Here is a 12,369-nt window from a genome sequence, read left to right as displayed (position 1 = left end):
AAAAGAAAATTTTAAGTGGTCTGATAACCTAGATGATTTATTTGTCATAAAACATAGAAAACAAAAAAACTTTCCCGGATCTGTCCCCACAACCCACATCTGCACCAAAAACGTAGAATTAAATGACTGTACTGTAGTGCAGTGGTAAAAATAAAGACAAAAATCAAATCAAATCAGAACATTCCATTAATATATACTTTTGATAGTTTCGCATTATGATGCAAATGTGCTGTCATTCCCGTCGATGCAATGATCAAAAGATCAAAGCCACACACTCCTCTGATCTCATCGCATACAGCAGGTAGTGAATCCTCTAAGAATCCCATTGAAATTTTTATAGCAGACACTGAGTTACTTGGCCACATAAAACAAAAAAATATATAAAAATATAAAACTGCACTGACACCACCACCCAGAAAGACAAGCTCAATTTCTGAGGTATGTCTGAGGCCGACAACGAGGTGCCGACAACACGATAGCAATGAGCTCGCTCGTTGGTTCAGCACTTGCGCATGCGTATTGTCACGTCTCCTGGATTTCCAAAGATGGCGACATCAACAACAGTACATCTCATGTATTGTCTTTGATTTGACACTTTTAAAGCATTTGATTCAGAATGGGTCAGGCTAAGACTTGTGGGTAGGGTAGGAGTCAGGAAAGGGTTCTTGTCGTTGCACACTGATTTCAGAATTAAATTACAACTTTTTTATCAAACCTATCAAAATGAACACTATATTGGCTTTAAAAACAAAATAATAATAATCACTACAATCAAATAAATAATCACTACATCTACCTCTTCACTATTGGACTGTATGAATGACACTTAATAATTAAGTGTATAGTAGAAAGACAGTTACATTTACATTACCTGGCATAGCGCTGGCTTAGTCAGACACAGGCGCTGGAGCAACGGAGTTATGATAAATGCCTTTACAACACATTGTTATTGTGAGCATTGAGGATTAGTAGACAGCTAGCTATTAGCTGGTTGCTGCCTACCTGCTTAAAATCTTTGTAGAATACAGTAGTTGGTTGGCACTCCTCTCTCTCGGAGGCCTATCGTGCCAGAAGTGAAAGTCTTATTGCTTCCATGGTCAATTTGTGTGAAAAAGCACAAAAAATCCCCTTGTTATGATGTCAACGTTACACATGAAGGGGAAGAATTGTGGGAAGGAGAGCGATTTTTAAAATAAGTTTAATGTTGCTGCCATGTGGTGGTTGGCACTCCCCTCGTAACTGTCTGTTATTAGTTAGTTGAAATAGTTTAAGCCCTATTGTGTGTGGCGTTTTTTTTAAAGGAAAGATTGTCGTTGAAAAATGTTGTCAGTTGTTGCTTGAATATCATATTTTTCTCAATGTGTTTGGCATGAACAGTGAGACGCATGAAAAGTGTCTCATATAAACTTATATCCATGAAATGAATGTACTGATCGGAGGCCTTATGTCATACATGTATGTGATGAATGATATTGTATTGTATTGTACTGTGTCTTTCAGTCATGTCTCGTAGGAGTTCGCGCCTCTTGTCCAGTGGCTACTACACCTCAGATGAAGTTTTTGACACAAGTAGCGTGACAAACATATCCTACCGTGAAAACCCTTTCAAGTACGTAACTCTGTGTGCGTGTGTGTGTGTCGAAAGCTTGGCTCTCAGAAAATCTGATTTACAAACTGTCAGAAATCAATTGTCTTTACTGTAATGTCCTTTTCTTGCCCATCTTCTTAAGGGTTTTCAAGAACCGCAAGACCGGCTCCCGAACGTCCGCAGGCCAGTCCAATGGTAAAAGACTAAATAAACGAATTCCCATTTTTCTTAGAGCATTAATGAGATAATTTCCTGTAATAAAAATAGCATTAATGATACCTGGGTGGGGACAAGGTGTTTCTGGGAAATATCAAATCAGTGTTTTTATTTTAGTATTTGATAGATGAAAGAAGTCGTTCCAAAACTGTTTAGGTCACGAACACAACAAAGTTGTGCTTACATACAGTACGTTTACTGGTTGTGACCAGTTCAACCAAATGTTTTCTCTTTACCATTTCAAAATTACAGTATTGTTAAGTTAGACCATCTTTCCATTTCGTTTTTGTCCTTCGTTTCCTTGGGCCCCTCAGGCCCTAGTCCTTCGCCCACGAGCAGCCAGACTCAGACGATCACGAGGACGGAACCCTACGTCTTTACCACATCCACCCCTCGGCCTAACCAGAGTCGGACGCCCACATTCTTCCCCTCAGTGTCTCCGGTGAAGAGCTCTCTCCCCGGGCACTACAGTCCCACCCGGTCAGGTTTGAACCTGAGGCCCAACCACAAGGAGCCGAGTCAGAGCAGAGTGGGCCCTTACAGGAAGCCCACCAGCACAACGAGTGAAGATCCCAGCCCTGGTTACAGAAAAAAAATCAGCAGTGTCTTCTTTAGTCTGATCGGTGAAAACTAAATTCTTATCTATGTGTGTGTGTCTATTTTACTGTGTCTGGCACGACAGCAAAAATAATCTCATATTTCATATTGGCTTTCGCAGACTCCGCCTCATTGATGGCCGTCGCAGCAAAGTCAAAAATAATGCATCTGAAAACTTTAGGTATGTTGTTGGTGCATGTGTGTGAGTCGGTTTTTGTGTGATACTTGATGTGTACCGTTAGATCACATGTTCACATGACAGTAGCTTTGTGTTTCCACAATCATTGCACAAGTTTTTTCTTGTCCCTTCAGCTAACACTTCACTCAGCAGTCGCGTGAAGAAGGCTTGTGGTCTGTTTCTCCTCCTCCTCCTCGCATATCCATGTAAGTGACATATATAATATGATTCAAGTAGGCAGGTCATAAGATTTCCCATTTAGGAAACAACTCATCCTCCCCTTGGACACGTCGAGCGTTTGGTTATACTTCGCCTTAATTGTTCAAGATTTCTTTTCCATGGCTCTTTGTTAGAAGTAGACAACTTTGCATAGCTCACTGACCAGATTCAGTTTGATGTGACATTCACAAAATTTCAAGATTTCTTACATTTTGAAGAACACTGTAGTTCTGTTTATATTTGTGTGTATTTTATATTTTCATAAAGTAGGAAATTATCTTTTGAAGAGCGATGATTGACGATTCCAAATCACAAGTAGCGTCCTGAAGACGTTTTAGATTAGTAATGCTCCTCCAGGAAGTTGTTTAGTGTAGTCTGTGGCGTCAGCGCCATAATGTGTTAGACACAGCGGCACTTCCTCGGCTGTATCTACACCTCAGTGTCATTGAATGAGTCTCAGTAAATGTCATTACAAGTTTCACGTGTCTGGGTCTTTTGATCTTGGAAGGATGATGCATGAGTACTGTTCTTAATGCACCATCCCTCCTGTTTTTCTCCAGGTATTTGGTTCCTCCTTCCCTTGTCGACCTCTTTCATCTCGCACATGAGTGTCACAAAGACCCCGTCACAGACAAAACCCGAGAGTCAACCAGTCATCCCTGCAACTCCTCCTCCTCTTCCTCCTCCTCCTCCTCCTCCTCCTCCTCCTCTTCCTCCTCCTCCTCAACCCAACACCGTGCATCATTCACCTGTGGTGGTAGGTCTTGACTGCAGGTCACCTGCACGTTACCTATTGTTTGTGCGTGTGTGTGTGTGTGTGTGTAATTTCAATTCAGGCTTTGTTCACTCATGAACTTTGATGCTTACATATGAAAAACGCAGCAGGAAATTGTCCAAGTCAGATGCGCTCACAACAGCAGGAACATCCTGAACATTCTGTGGCATCTGCGTGGAGCATGCAGGAGACCTTCTCCAGGAATTTCATAGGGGGGCTGGCAGGAAAAATTATGGAGAATGTCTGTGGACATTGATGTTCTTGCACATGTCCCCTCCAGAGTTAGGGTTAGTTCAGGATAAAGTCCGGACTTCAGTGCATGTCTGAAAGCAGCTTTAGCAGCAGACCTGTGCTTGAACAATTTTGTTGCGATCTAGTAGAATAGTACGTAGTCCAAAATGCGGGACTATGACACGGACATTAGAACTGGAATTACAAATGGACAGATACTCCCTTGACCACAAGATCATTTGTGGTTACTCATGCACGTATAAACAGAACCTGAATAAAGCTGGACTGGGCAGGCAGATGGCGAAATATCAGGATCCAAGCTGTGGAGGCTGAGAATGCTAATGTAACAGTGCTGGTAGAGATGTTCGGACTTCTGAGAGGTTGTTCTTGTTAACTTCTAACCATGATGTGTCTGCCTCTTTCTTGTAGTTGTCCCAGCAGTTGGTATCCATCCAGCTGATTCCTCCTCCAGCCCCCTGTCCTGAGACAAGCACTGCCCCGGTCCACAACCATCTAACCCCAGAGCTCCAGGAGGCTATGGAGAAGTGGCTCAACGACCGCTTCAAGGTAGATGGAGAGATACTACTTACCGACTCTAGATTAGACTTTTGAATGATGTGCTTTATACGATGGGATTGATAATTACTTATGTTATTTTCTGTGTGTGAATGTGTACCAGGGGCAGGATGTACTCAAAGGAAGCAACACAGACTTTGGACGTCCCATGGCGGACAAAATGGCTGACTTTGCCCTGGAGACTCAAGGTCAGAAACATCTCACGTCACTGTCACATAGCTTTAGTTTGCTACACTGATTCACAGGTTTGACTGTCTTAGTTCTCAGTTCCATCAGCTCAATGTACAACCACCACTCTTATTAGTTGTGAAGCACATCAAAATAGCAGAAAGCCTTTAATGAAGTATTTCATTTGTCCATTGGGTAATCTTCTAAATTATAATTACCAATTTTACTTTGTGTGTCTGTGTGCAGGTGCCAGTGTGATCAGTTCCAGGTGTTCGGAGACGTATCGTATTCGTTCAGCATGTGTTACCCTTTTTGGTTTCCCCCTCTGGTATCCATATGAAAGCCCACGCACTGTCATTCAGGTAAAATGAATCATCACCTCCCTTATTGTTTTCTTTCTTTCTTCTGTTGGGTTAGATACTGTTCACATTTGAACCGCAATCGTTGGAGTCAGTTGATGAAAGAGATCGCTCTGATTATCTGTTCAGATTTAGCGAGCGTAGCATGAGAAGAGAATTGAAAGTTAGAACGCAATGAGGAGAATCAAGAGGGTTTACAACCATAAGACTAAAGAGGAAGGCTTGCAGCCAATCCATCTATCTGGATCAACATTCCTTTGTTTGGAATGAAGATGTGGAGGAACAACTGATCAACATCATCCAAGATAGGCCGCTTGATTCCCTGTTTCCCATTCTGAATGACGTATACAAACTACAGAGCAGACACAGCAGGCGGTCTTTGTTGATTTTTTTTGACGTCTTGTTGCTGTGTCCCTACCTTTAGGTTTAAGACATGCTGAAAAAAATCCCATGGTTTAAGCCCACTAAATGGCATCATGCATGGCATGCATCACAAATATCATCTTTGTCTGTCTTGTCCTTGTCGAAAATTGTCATTGATACTGATCTGATCTGATTTGTTCGGTAGCCTTAAAAGTATTGATCTTGGGACCCAACCCTAATCTTCTGTCCTCCTCTTTTTGTCTTCACTTTGAACAAATCCATCCTGTGTGTCTCCTTAGTCTTCTACCTTTCAAGGTTTCAAATCATAATCAACTTAGCAGGTACAGATCATTACAATTTAAAAAAAAATACTGACTGTGTCTCCTCCCTCCCAGGGTTACCCAGTGCTGCTCCCAGGGAAATGTTGGGCATTTCACGGTGTCCAGGGAACTCTCACCATCTCCCTCTCCCACCCTGTAAGGATAACTCATGTGACGCTGGACCACCTGCCACGGTACATCTCCCCCACCGGCCGAATCGACTCCGCACCCAAAGACTTTGAAGTCTATGTGAGTACTTCCCATACTGTTAGTTGTCATCCCTTATACATTGCACTGTTGAGGTCCTATCACTCTGTGATCAATTATCCAATTCAGACTCTAAATACTTGTCACTTTGACGCTGTAATATTTTTTTCTCAGGGAATGAAAAGCTACACAGAAAAAGGAACTCTGCTTGGGACGTTCACCTATAATGAGAAAGGCGAGTCGTCGCAGACGTTTCAGCTGCCTGTAAGTTCAAACAAGCAAATCCAAATATTTAAAGACACCATGATATTTACAGAAAGAAAAAACATGACCTAACTACTTAGACAAAACCTGGAAAGCGGCTCGGCCATGTACAGTATGGTCAGAATATGAAATTGAGGACACAGTTGAAAACGACTACTTTCAGAATGCACTAAAGTTGACCTCTGTTTTCTTCTATCTCTTCCTCCTTCTATCCTTTTCTTTTGTCCTGTGCCGCCTGAACCACCCTCATGAAGAGCCCCAGTGACGAGGTTTACAGATTTGTGGAGTTGCACGTCCTCAGCAACTGGGGTCGCGTCGAGTACACGTGTCTTTACCGCTTCCGTGTGCACGGAAAGATCGCCACCACTTGAAATCCCTTGACCACAACATTAAGGCTCAATTGAACATACCAGAAAGGACATTTGTATTGTACACTTATTTTATAAGGTACAATCCATGCTGATGCTTCTGAAAACACGTTTGGTATTGACCAAAGCTGGGCATACACTGTACAATTTAAACCCGTTTTTGCCCCAATATCTGATAGGGCAAAAACAACTCTTTTTAGGGTTGGACAATTTTCAGCTTTGTAACACGTTGTTTGCCGTGCAGTGTACAGGGGGGAGCCATCAGCGATTAATTGCTCCTCCAGCGGTCGTCGGATGTTCCGATAAATTTCTGACATGTCAGAAATGTGAGGGGGGAAAAAAACATGAGGAAATGTGATGAGAATAAAACACCATTTAGTTTGAGATTCTGTGTGTATTTATTGAATAATGTAACGCAATTTATTGTCAAATGCTGGTTGGTTTGCAACTTCACCATCAGATGCCGCCAAATATTTACACGCTGTAGCTTTAAATATTAGCAGCTATAATTACACTTGCACCTAGTAGAGTGCATACATCCACCTGAACAATCATTCACATGACGCTGTAGTTCTTATAGTAGAAATATAAAGAATGAAAAAAAGCAAGTGGTCTAATGACCTAGAGGATTTATTTGTCATAAAATACCAATTTACCGGATCCACCCACAACCCACATCTGCACCAAAATGTAATGGGGTTTTTTCCAGGCCACCAAGTGTAGTGGGAATTGGTTTGGTAGTTTTTGTGTAATCCTGCTAACAACTCAACCAACAAACAAATAAACCAACAAACAATCGTAATAGCTACTTCCTTGGCAAAGGGTAGCTGTTCTACATATAATCTCTATCCAATATTAAGTGACAACACAAAGTATTTATCTTAATATGAGAAATGGTTGTGTATTTCTATCAACTCCTGTCTGCCCTTACGCTTGGCTGCGTGGTAGATGTTGTGAAGGTCTGGCGGCTCTAAACTGTTGCTGTAGCTTTTGTCTCGGCGGCAGAGCTGCGTTGGCATCTGATCTTTTGCAGCTGCTTGGTGCGGGCGAGATAACACAGAGGCTGAACCACACTGCTCAAGGAGAGAACTGTGAAGGTCACACTGGTGAAGGCTGAGAAGGGACTGAAAAGACAGGGCAACAACGTCTTCAGCAGGAACTCTAGGACTGAGGGGAGGTAGTGGATGTTGACCAGCACAAACGAAGTGAGCACTATCTTGAATGCTCGCTTTTTCACTGGATGGACTTCCTTCCCGCTGGGCCCTGCTTGGCGGAGGGACTTGAGAATCAGGATATTGCAGGTCGATATGACCACTAGGGTAAAAATCAAGACTATTGATACCGCTGTCCACTTGAAAATTTTGTTGAATTTAATCAAATAGCAACTGACAGCCGTCACGGCGTTCACCACGAAGCACACTGACAGCCTCAGCTTGGGATCCTTGAGCCGGAGGAAGACCAGCGGATGGCAGACCCCCACGTAGCAGTCCAAACCCACAAAGCAGAGTAACAGCGGCCCTCCTGCCTGATTCAGACTCCAGGCGACGAAGTTAGACGTCTCCAATGTTTGAAAACACAGGAAACGGATGTACTCGGTGAGGATCATCAAACAGAACAACATGTCAAATACTGCCAGTTGGAGTGTGAAGATCTCTGAGGTGCAGCAGATACCAGGTTTACCCAGCAGGAGGCGTATGACCAGAGCGTTGGCTGGCAGTGCAAGTGGTGGCACTATGATTACTGTGGGAAGGATGCACCAGATAATCCGATCATACCGACCCTCTGTGATGTTTTGGTGGATGGCTCCAGTACAATTCAAGTTTTCCATGACCGAGGTTGAGATTGTTTTTCGAGTAGAATTTCTGAGTTGAATATCTGTCAAAAGAGAGGAGAGTTTACAACGTGCATCGGTGATCAAACATCAAACTTTTTTGAATTGTCAGCTGGCGCAGGGGGACATTAGCATTCATTTAGAGTCAACTGACGAATTTAGGTCCAATCACTCATTTTTTGCTCTGCTTTGCCCTGTACCAAATCCTGAATAGCTGTCTCTGTAGCTACTAAATGCTCCAATCATCGCTACCGGCTAGTTGCTAACATTTCTGCTACAGTGTTCATTACAGACAGTAAATAAAGATGGCGACGTGTCTCCACTTCCTCCCACTAGATAAAAAATAAGGTTGAGGTATATCCAGAATACTGTTGCTACTATCGTAGAGAGAGTCTGCTCAGTAGTGATTGTCGCGTGGAGTTGAAATATTGGGATCTCGCAAGGCCAAACGCTCGAGCAATCGTGGTTCAGACTCAGCTCATGTTTCACCCAGTATTTATAGCATCAAATTACTAATTCAAACTCAACTTACCTGAAAATGTCTATGATTAGAACTACCTAAAATGAGAGAAACCGTCCTTTGAAAAAATTGGTTCGATTTGCTCGTCTCATCTGCTAATATAGGTTTTACGACCTATACTGCAGCTAGCCAACAGGGGGCGATCAAGAGAGGAGCTGACATGACATCCATCTTTATATATGGTTCATCACAACTAAAGGCACCTTTCATGTTCATTTAGGCATTTGATAAATATTTAATACTAACATATTTGAATTCTGTTGCTTGCACATGACAAGTCGCAAACAAGTGTTTGCTCCACTGAGCTTTTAGCCTCTTTTAGCCCATTGTTTTGGTTTTGCTCTATTACTGATGGCAGGGGGACAAAATTAGCAATCAGCTGGTGAGGTTGGACAGAAACACGACTGCAAGTTAATGCTAATGCTAGAATGCAATCAGTAAAGCAAACCACAATACAACAATATGCCTAAATAGGCAAATGCTACCGCGTTAGCTGTGCAACCTTTATGTCCTTTATTTCAGGGCTACCTACCCTTTGGATAATTATCAGATAGGAGTCCGTCATTCTGTACACATCCTTTAAAATGCAGGTTCAGGACGGTTACAGAAAAATATGAGATTTTAAATAGAGTGGCTTCAGAAAGTATTGATACCTCTCTACTTTTTTTTCACTTCATTGTGTTGTAGATTTAATTGTAATGTTGCTTGGGTAAGAATTCAAAAAACCTGGTCAACCTTTCAGGTTTCTGACACCACATGAATCTTCCTGCACATCCAAAACACAAAATCTCTCTTCTTTTTTTCTTTTTTATTTCTATTTACTTTTATTTTCTACCACAGATTAAAAACATTTGACCAAACAGCACATGTTTACATATTATTTTTATTGTGCCAGGTGTTGCTTTGCAAATCTTGTTTAGCTTGTTAACACGATGCAAATCCCCAGTGAGGCCTCAAATTCAAATCATTATTGTTATTACAGTTCTATTTTCATATTTGCTCTGTGAAATGCATAATGTCTCTGAGATCCCCATGATGCTCATTTCCTCAAGTTGCACAGTCTTGTGGTGAGCTGTCCAGTCTGACCGGTTTGTGTTGACTTTGATTGAGTGAGTGTCTCGTCTGCTGCTCCAGAGAGGACTCAATGACCACCATCAGCTCTAAAATTTCATTGTCCAGTTTTCTCCTTTTAGAACCTATCGGCTACCTTTGGGGTAGGTTAAGTCACTTGATATATATATATATATATATATATATATATATATATATATTTTTTTTTTTTATTTTTAATTTTTTTTTTATTATTATTTATTTATTTTTATTTTTTTTTATTTATTTTTATTTATTTAGTTCAGACATATATTGTGGATCAGCATGTTCCTTCATAAAATATTAAAACTTAAGAGTCTGCAACACCCCAGCAAATGGAGAAATTTGGATTTATTGTGTATTGGCCCAACATCCAGCCACAAATTATTTCATATTTTAAAAAAACTCTAAAATGTAAAATTATTGTAAGTTTGAATGTTTGCCAGTGCAGCATGTTTGTTTTAATGTCTAGTCCATTAGCTGTTAAGTGGGGTTGAGGTAATAATAATAATAATAATATATTTTATTTATAGCACTTTTCATTGCTAAAAGCAACCTCAAAGTGCTTAAACCAGTATCTAAGAGGACACTGCTGTATATCAACTTGTTACTAACAGTTTCTTAACATATCCATTTTATGAAGAAACATTTACTTTGAAATTTAGTTTCTATGCGCCACATATAGCCAAATTAGTCAGATGAAAAATAACCCTCATGATTTTCATTTTTACGCACATATAATTGGCATGATGCAACAAGGGGGAATAGGCATATTTATGAACTTACATGAATTAAATTATTTCTTTTGGTAATCCAAACAAAGTTTAATGTGATTTCTGTTACTGAACTCGTTAGTGTTAAGAGTTAAATGATAAACTAAGAGATACAGGCACTCACGCTGTAGTCAGGATGCACAATCTACCTTGTTTTTACTATATTTAATTGCAGGTTATCTCTTAAATTAATAGACTTTTCACAGATAGTATCTCTTGAGAAAAGTTTTTTGCTATTTATTTTTTTGTGGAAACACACTTTTCTTCCCCACAATGAGTACATTGAGTTTTTTCAGCAAAACATTCATAGGCAACTGACAAGAAACATTTCATATTCAAGTGAAGAAAAACACCTTTCATCATAGCAAGATTTACAATCACTTTACCTTTTTAGAAGTCGTAGTGTTCGTCACCAGCGTGGAGGCAGAGATGAGACAACATACAACCACCTGACAGAAACCAGGCCCTTCATGGAGAACCACCCACAGTCAAAACTGACAGGTGATACCCACATGACGAATGACTATTTGTGGATTGATCTATATAAATATAAAGTTGGGTGTTTTTTTAAAGTTCATTGCGTGAGGACAGCTTCATCTGCATATAGTGACACCGCCCTTGTTTCAGCAAATTTCACTTATTCTGGCCTTAAACTTTAACAACCAATGTGACCTTTTGTTAACCAACCTTAAATTTATCTTGACAAAAAAGAAATGCTACTTACCATTGGTCTAGTGTTAAGTGCACAGATACAGCACCAAGGAGCCAGAAGGTGCAAATTCTTTTATTATTTTTTTATTTGTTTTCCCAGCTTGAATTACAGTCTTACATAACTCTTAACATGTCCTGACATGACATCAATTTACGTCATTATCTTCTATTTTGTTGTATTTCAAGATCCTTTTTTTTCTTTCTTTTTTGAGGCTCAAACTTTTCTTGTGGTATATGTTTGTGTTAACAGGAGCATGTTCCATAATCACAAGGATGTTAAGAACAACCACATTTAGTATTAATAATAAATTAAAGGGATATCGCAGTAATTTAATTTTACACTTTCATAAAGTTAGGTACAACCGATTCCTAAAAAAAAAAGAGTTCAAATGAACTATCTTTACATCAAGCAACTGATGCCAAGATGTTCTGACTTTCTGACTAGTAATGGTTAAGCACAAATAACACTGGATCCTACATTTCCCATAATGCAACCTGATCTACACCTAGTAAATACCGTTTGCTCTGTTTGAAAGAAGCCTTTCTCACAAAAGATTTGATATCTCAAGCCAAATCTTAGTAAACAACCCATATATATAACTCTTCTTACAGAGTGGTACCAGCCATGACCAGTGAAATTTGAACGTGTAAATTTGTTGGCTGTGTTATGAAAAGTCGAGACAAACAAAGATGGCTGTTTTTCTCAACTTTGCGAGCTTGTTGCTCGCCGCAGGGTTTTTCTTTCTCAACACTTCACACTGCCTGGGCACACTAGTAACACCTTGCATTAGATTTCTCATTTATGCTGACCTTGCATCACCTGTTTACTGAACAGTGTAACTGAATTGCGTCAGTGAGACAAATGTTCAGCTGCAGTGCTGCTGTAGATTAAGTAGACCTGGGATCAGCTTACCCGTTTCTTACACACTGACATGAATTTATAAATAAGAAGAAATTAAAAAGTAACTCCAGGCCAGTGTCCTGGGGAAACTATAGGACTTTTGTCTTTATAATAC

At 40.4% G+C, this 12,369-nt stretch overlaps 1 protein-coding gene across 2 annotated transcripts; it reads left to right on the top strand.

Moving 5' to 3' along the window:
- Positions 1–305: 305 nt before the first annotated feature.
- LOC118312671 (nuclear migration and anchoring protein unc-84-like) lies at positions 306–6,815 on the top strand. 2 transcript variants are annotated; one of them, XM_047333981.1, is made up of 13 exons: positions 306–438; positions 1,501–1,609; positions 1,731–1,783; positions 2,110–2,427; positions 2,523–2,582; positions 2,714–2,785; positions 3,359–3,555; positions 4,234–4,371; positions 4,484–4,568; positions 4,795–4,910; positions 5,666–5,839; positions 5,972–6,061; positions 6,316–6,815. In XM_047333981.1, the coding sequence occupies exons 2-13, from the start codon at positions 1,503–1,505 to the stop codon at positions 6,430–6,432; spliced, it is 1,527 nt and encodes a 508-aa protein (XP_047189937.1). In that variant the 5' UTR covers positions 306–438; positions 1,501–1,502; the 3' UTR covers positions 6,433–6,815. The 2 variants fall into 2 exon arrangements, with proteins under 2 accessions (XP_047189937.1, XP_035493361.2); XM_035637468.2 differs by having other exon boundaries at positions 307–438; positions 2,119–2,427.
- Positions 6,816–12,369: the final 5,554 nt, after the last annotated feature.

The sequence above is a fragment of the Scophthalmus maximus genome, chromosome 8 (assembly GCF_022379125.1).
Source record: "Scophthalmus maximus strain ysfricsl-2021 chromosome 8, ASM2237912v1, whole genome shotgun sequence".
Classification (NCBI taxonomy): domain Eukaryota; kingdom Metazoa; phylum Chordata; class Actinopteri; order Pleuronectiformes; family Scophthalmidae; genus Scophthalmus; species Scophthalmus maximus.
Note: the sequence above shows the minus strand (reverse complement) of the source record. Positions and strands in the feature narration are given on the sequence as shown.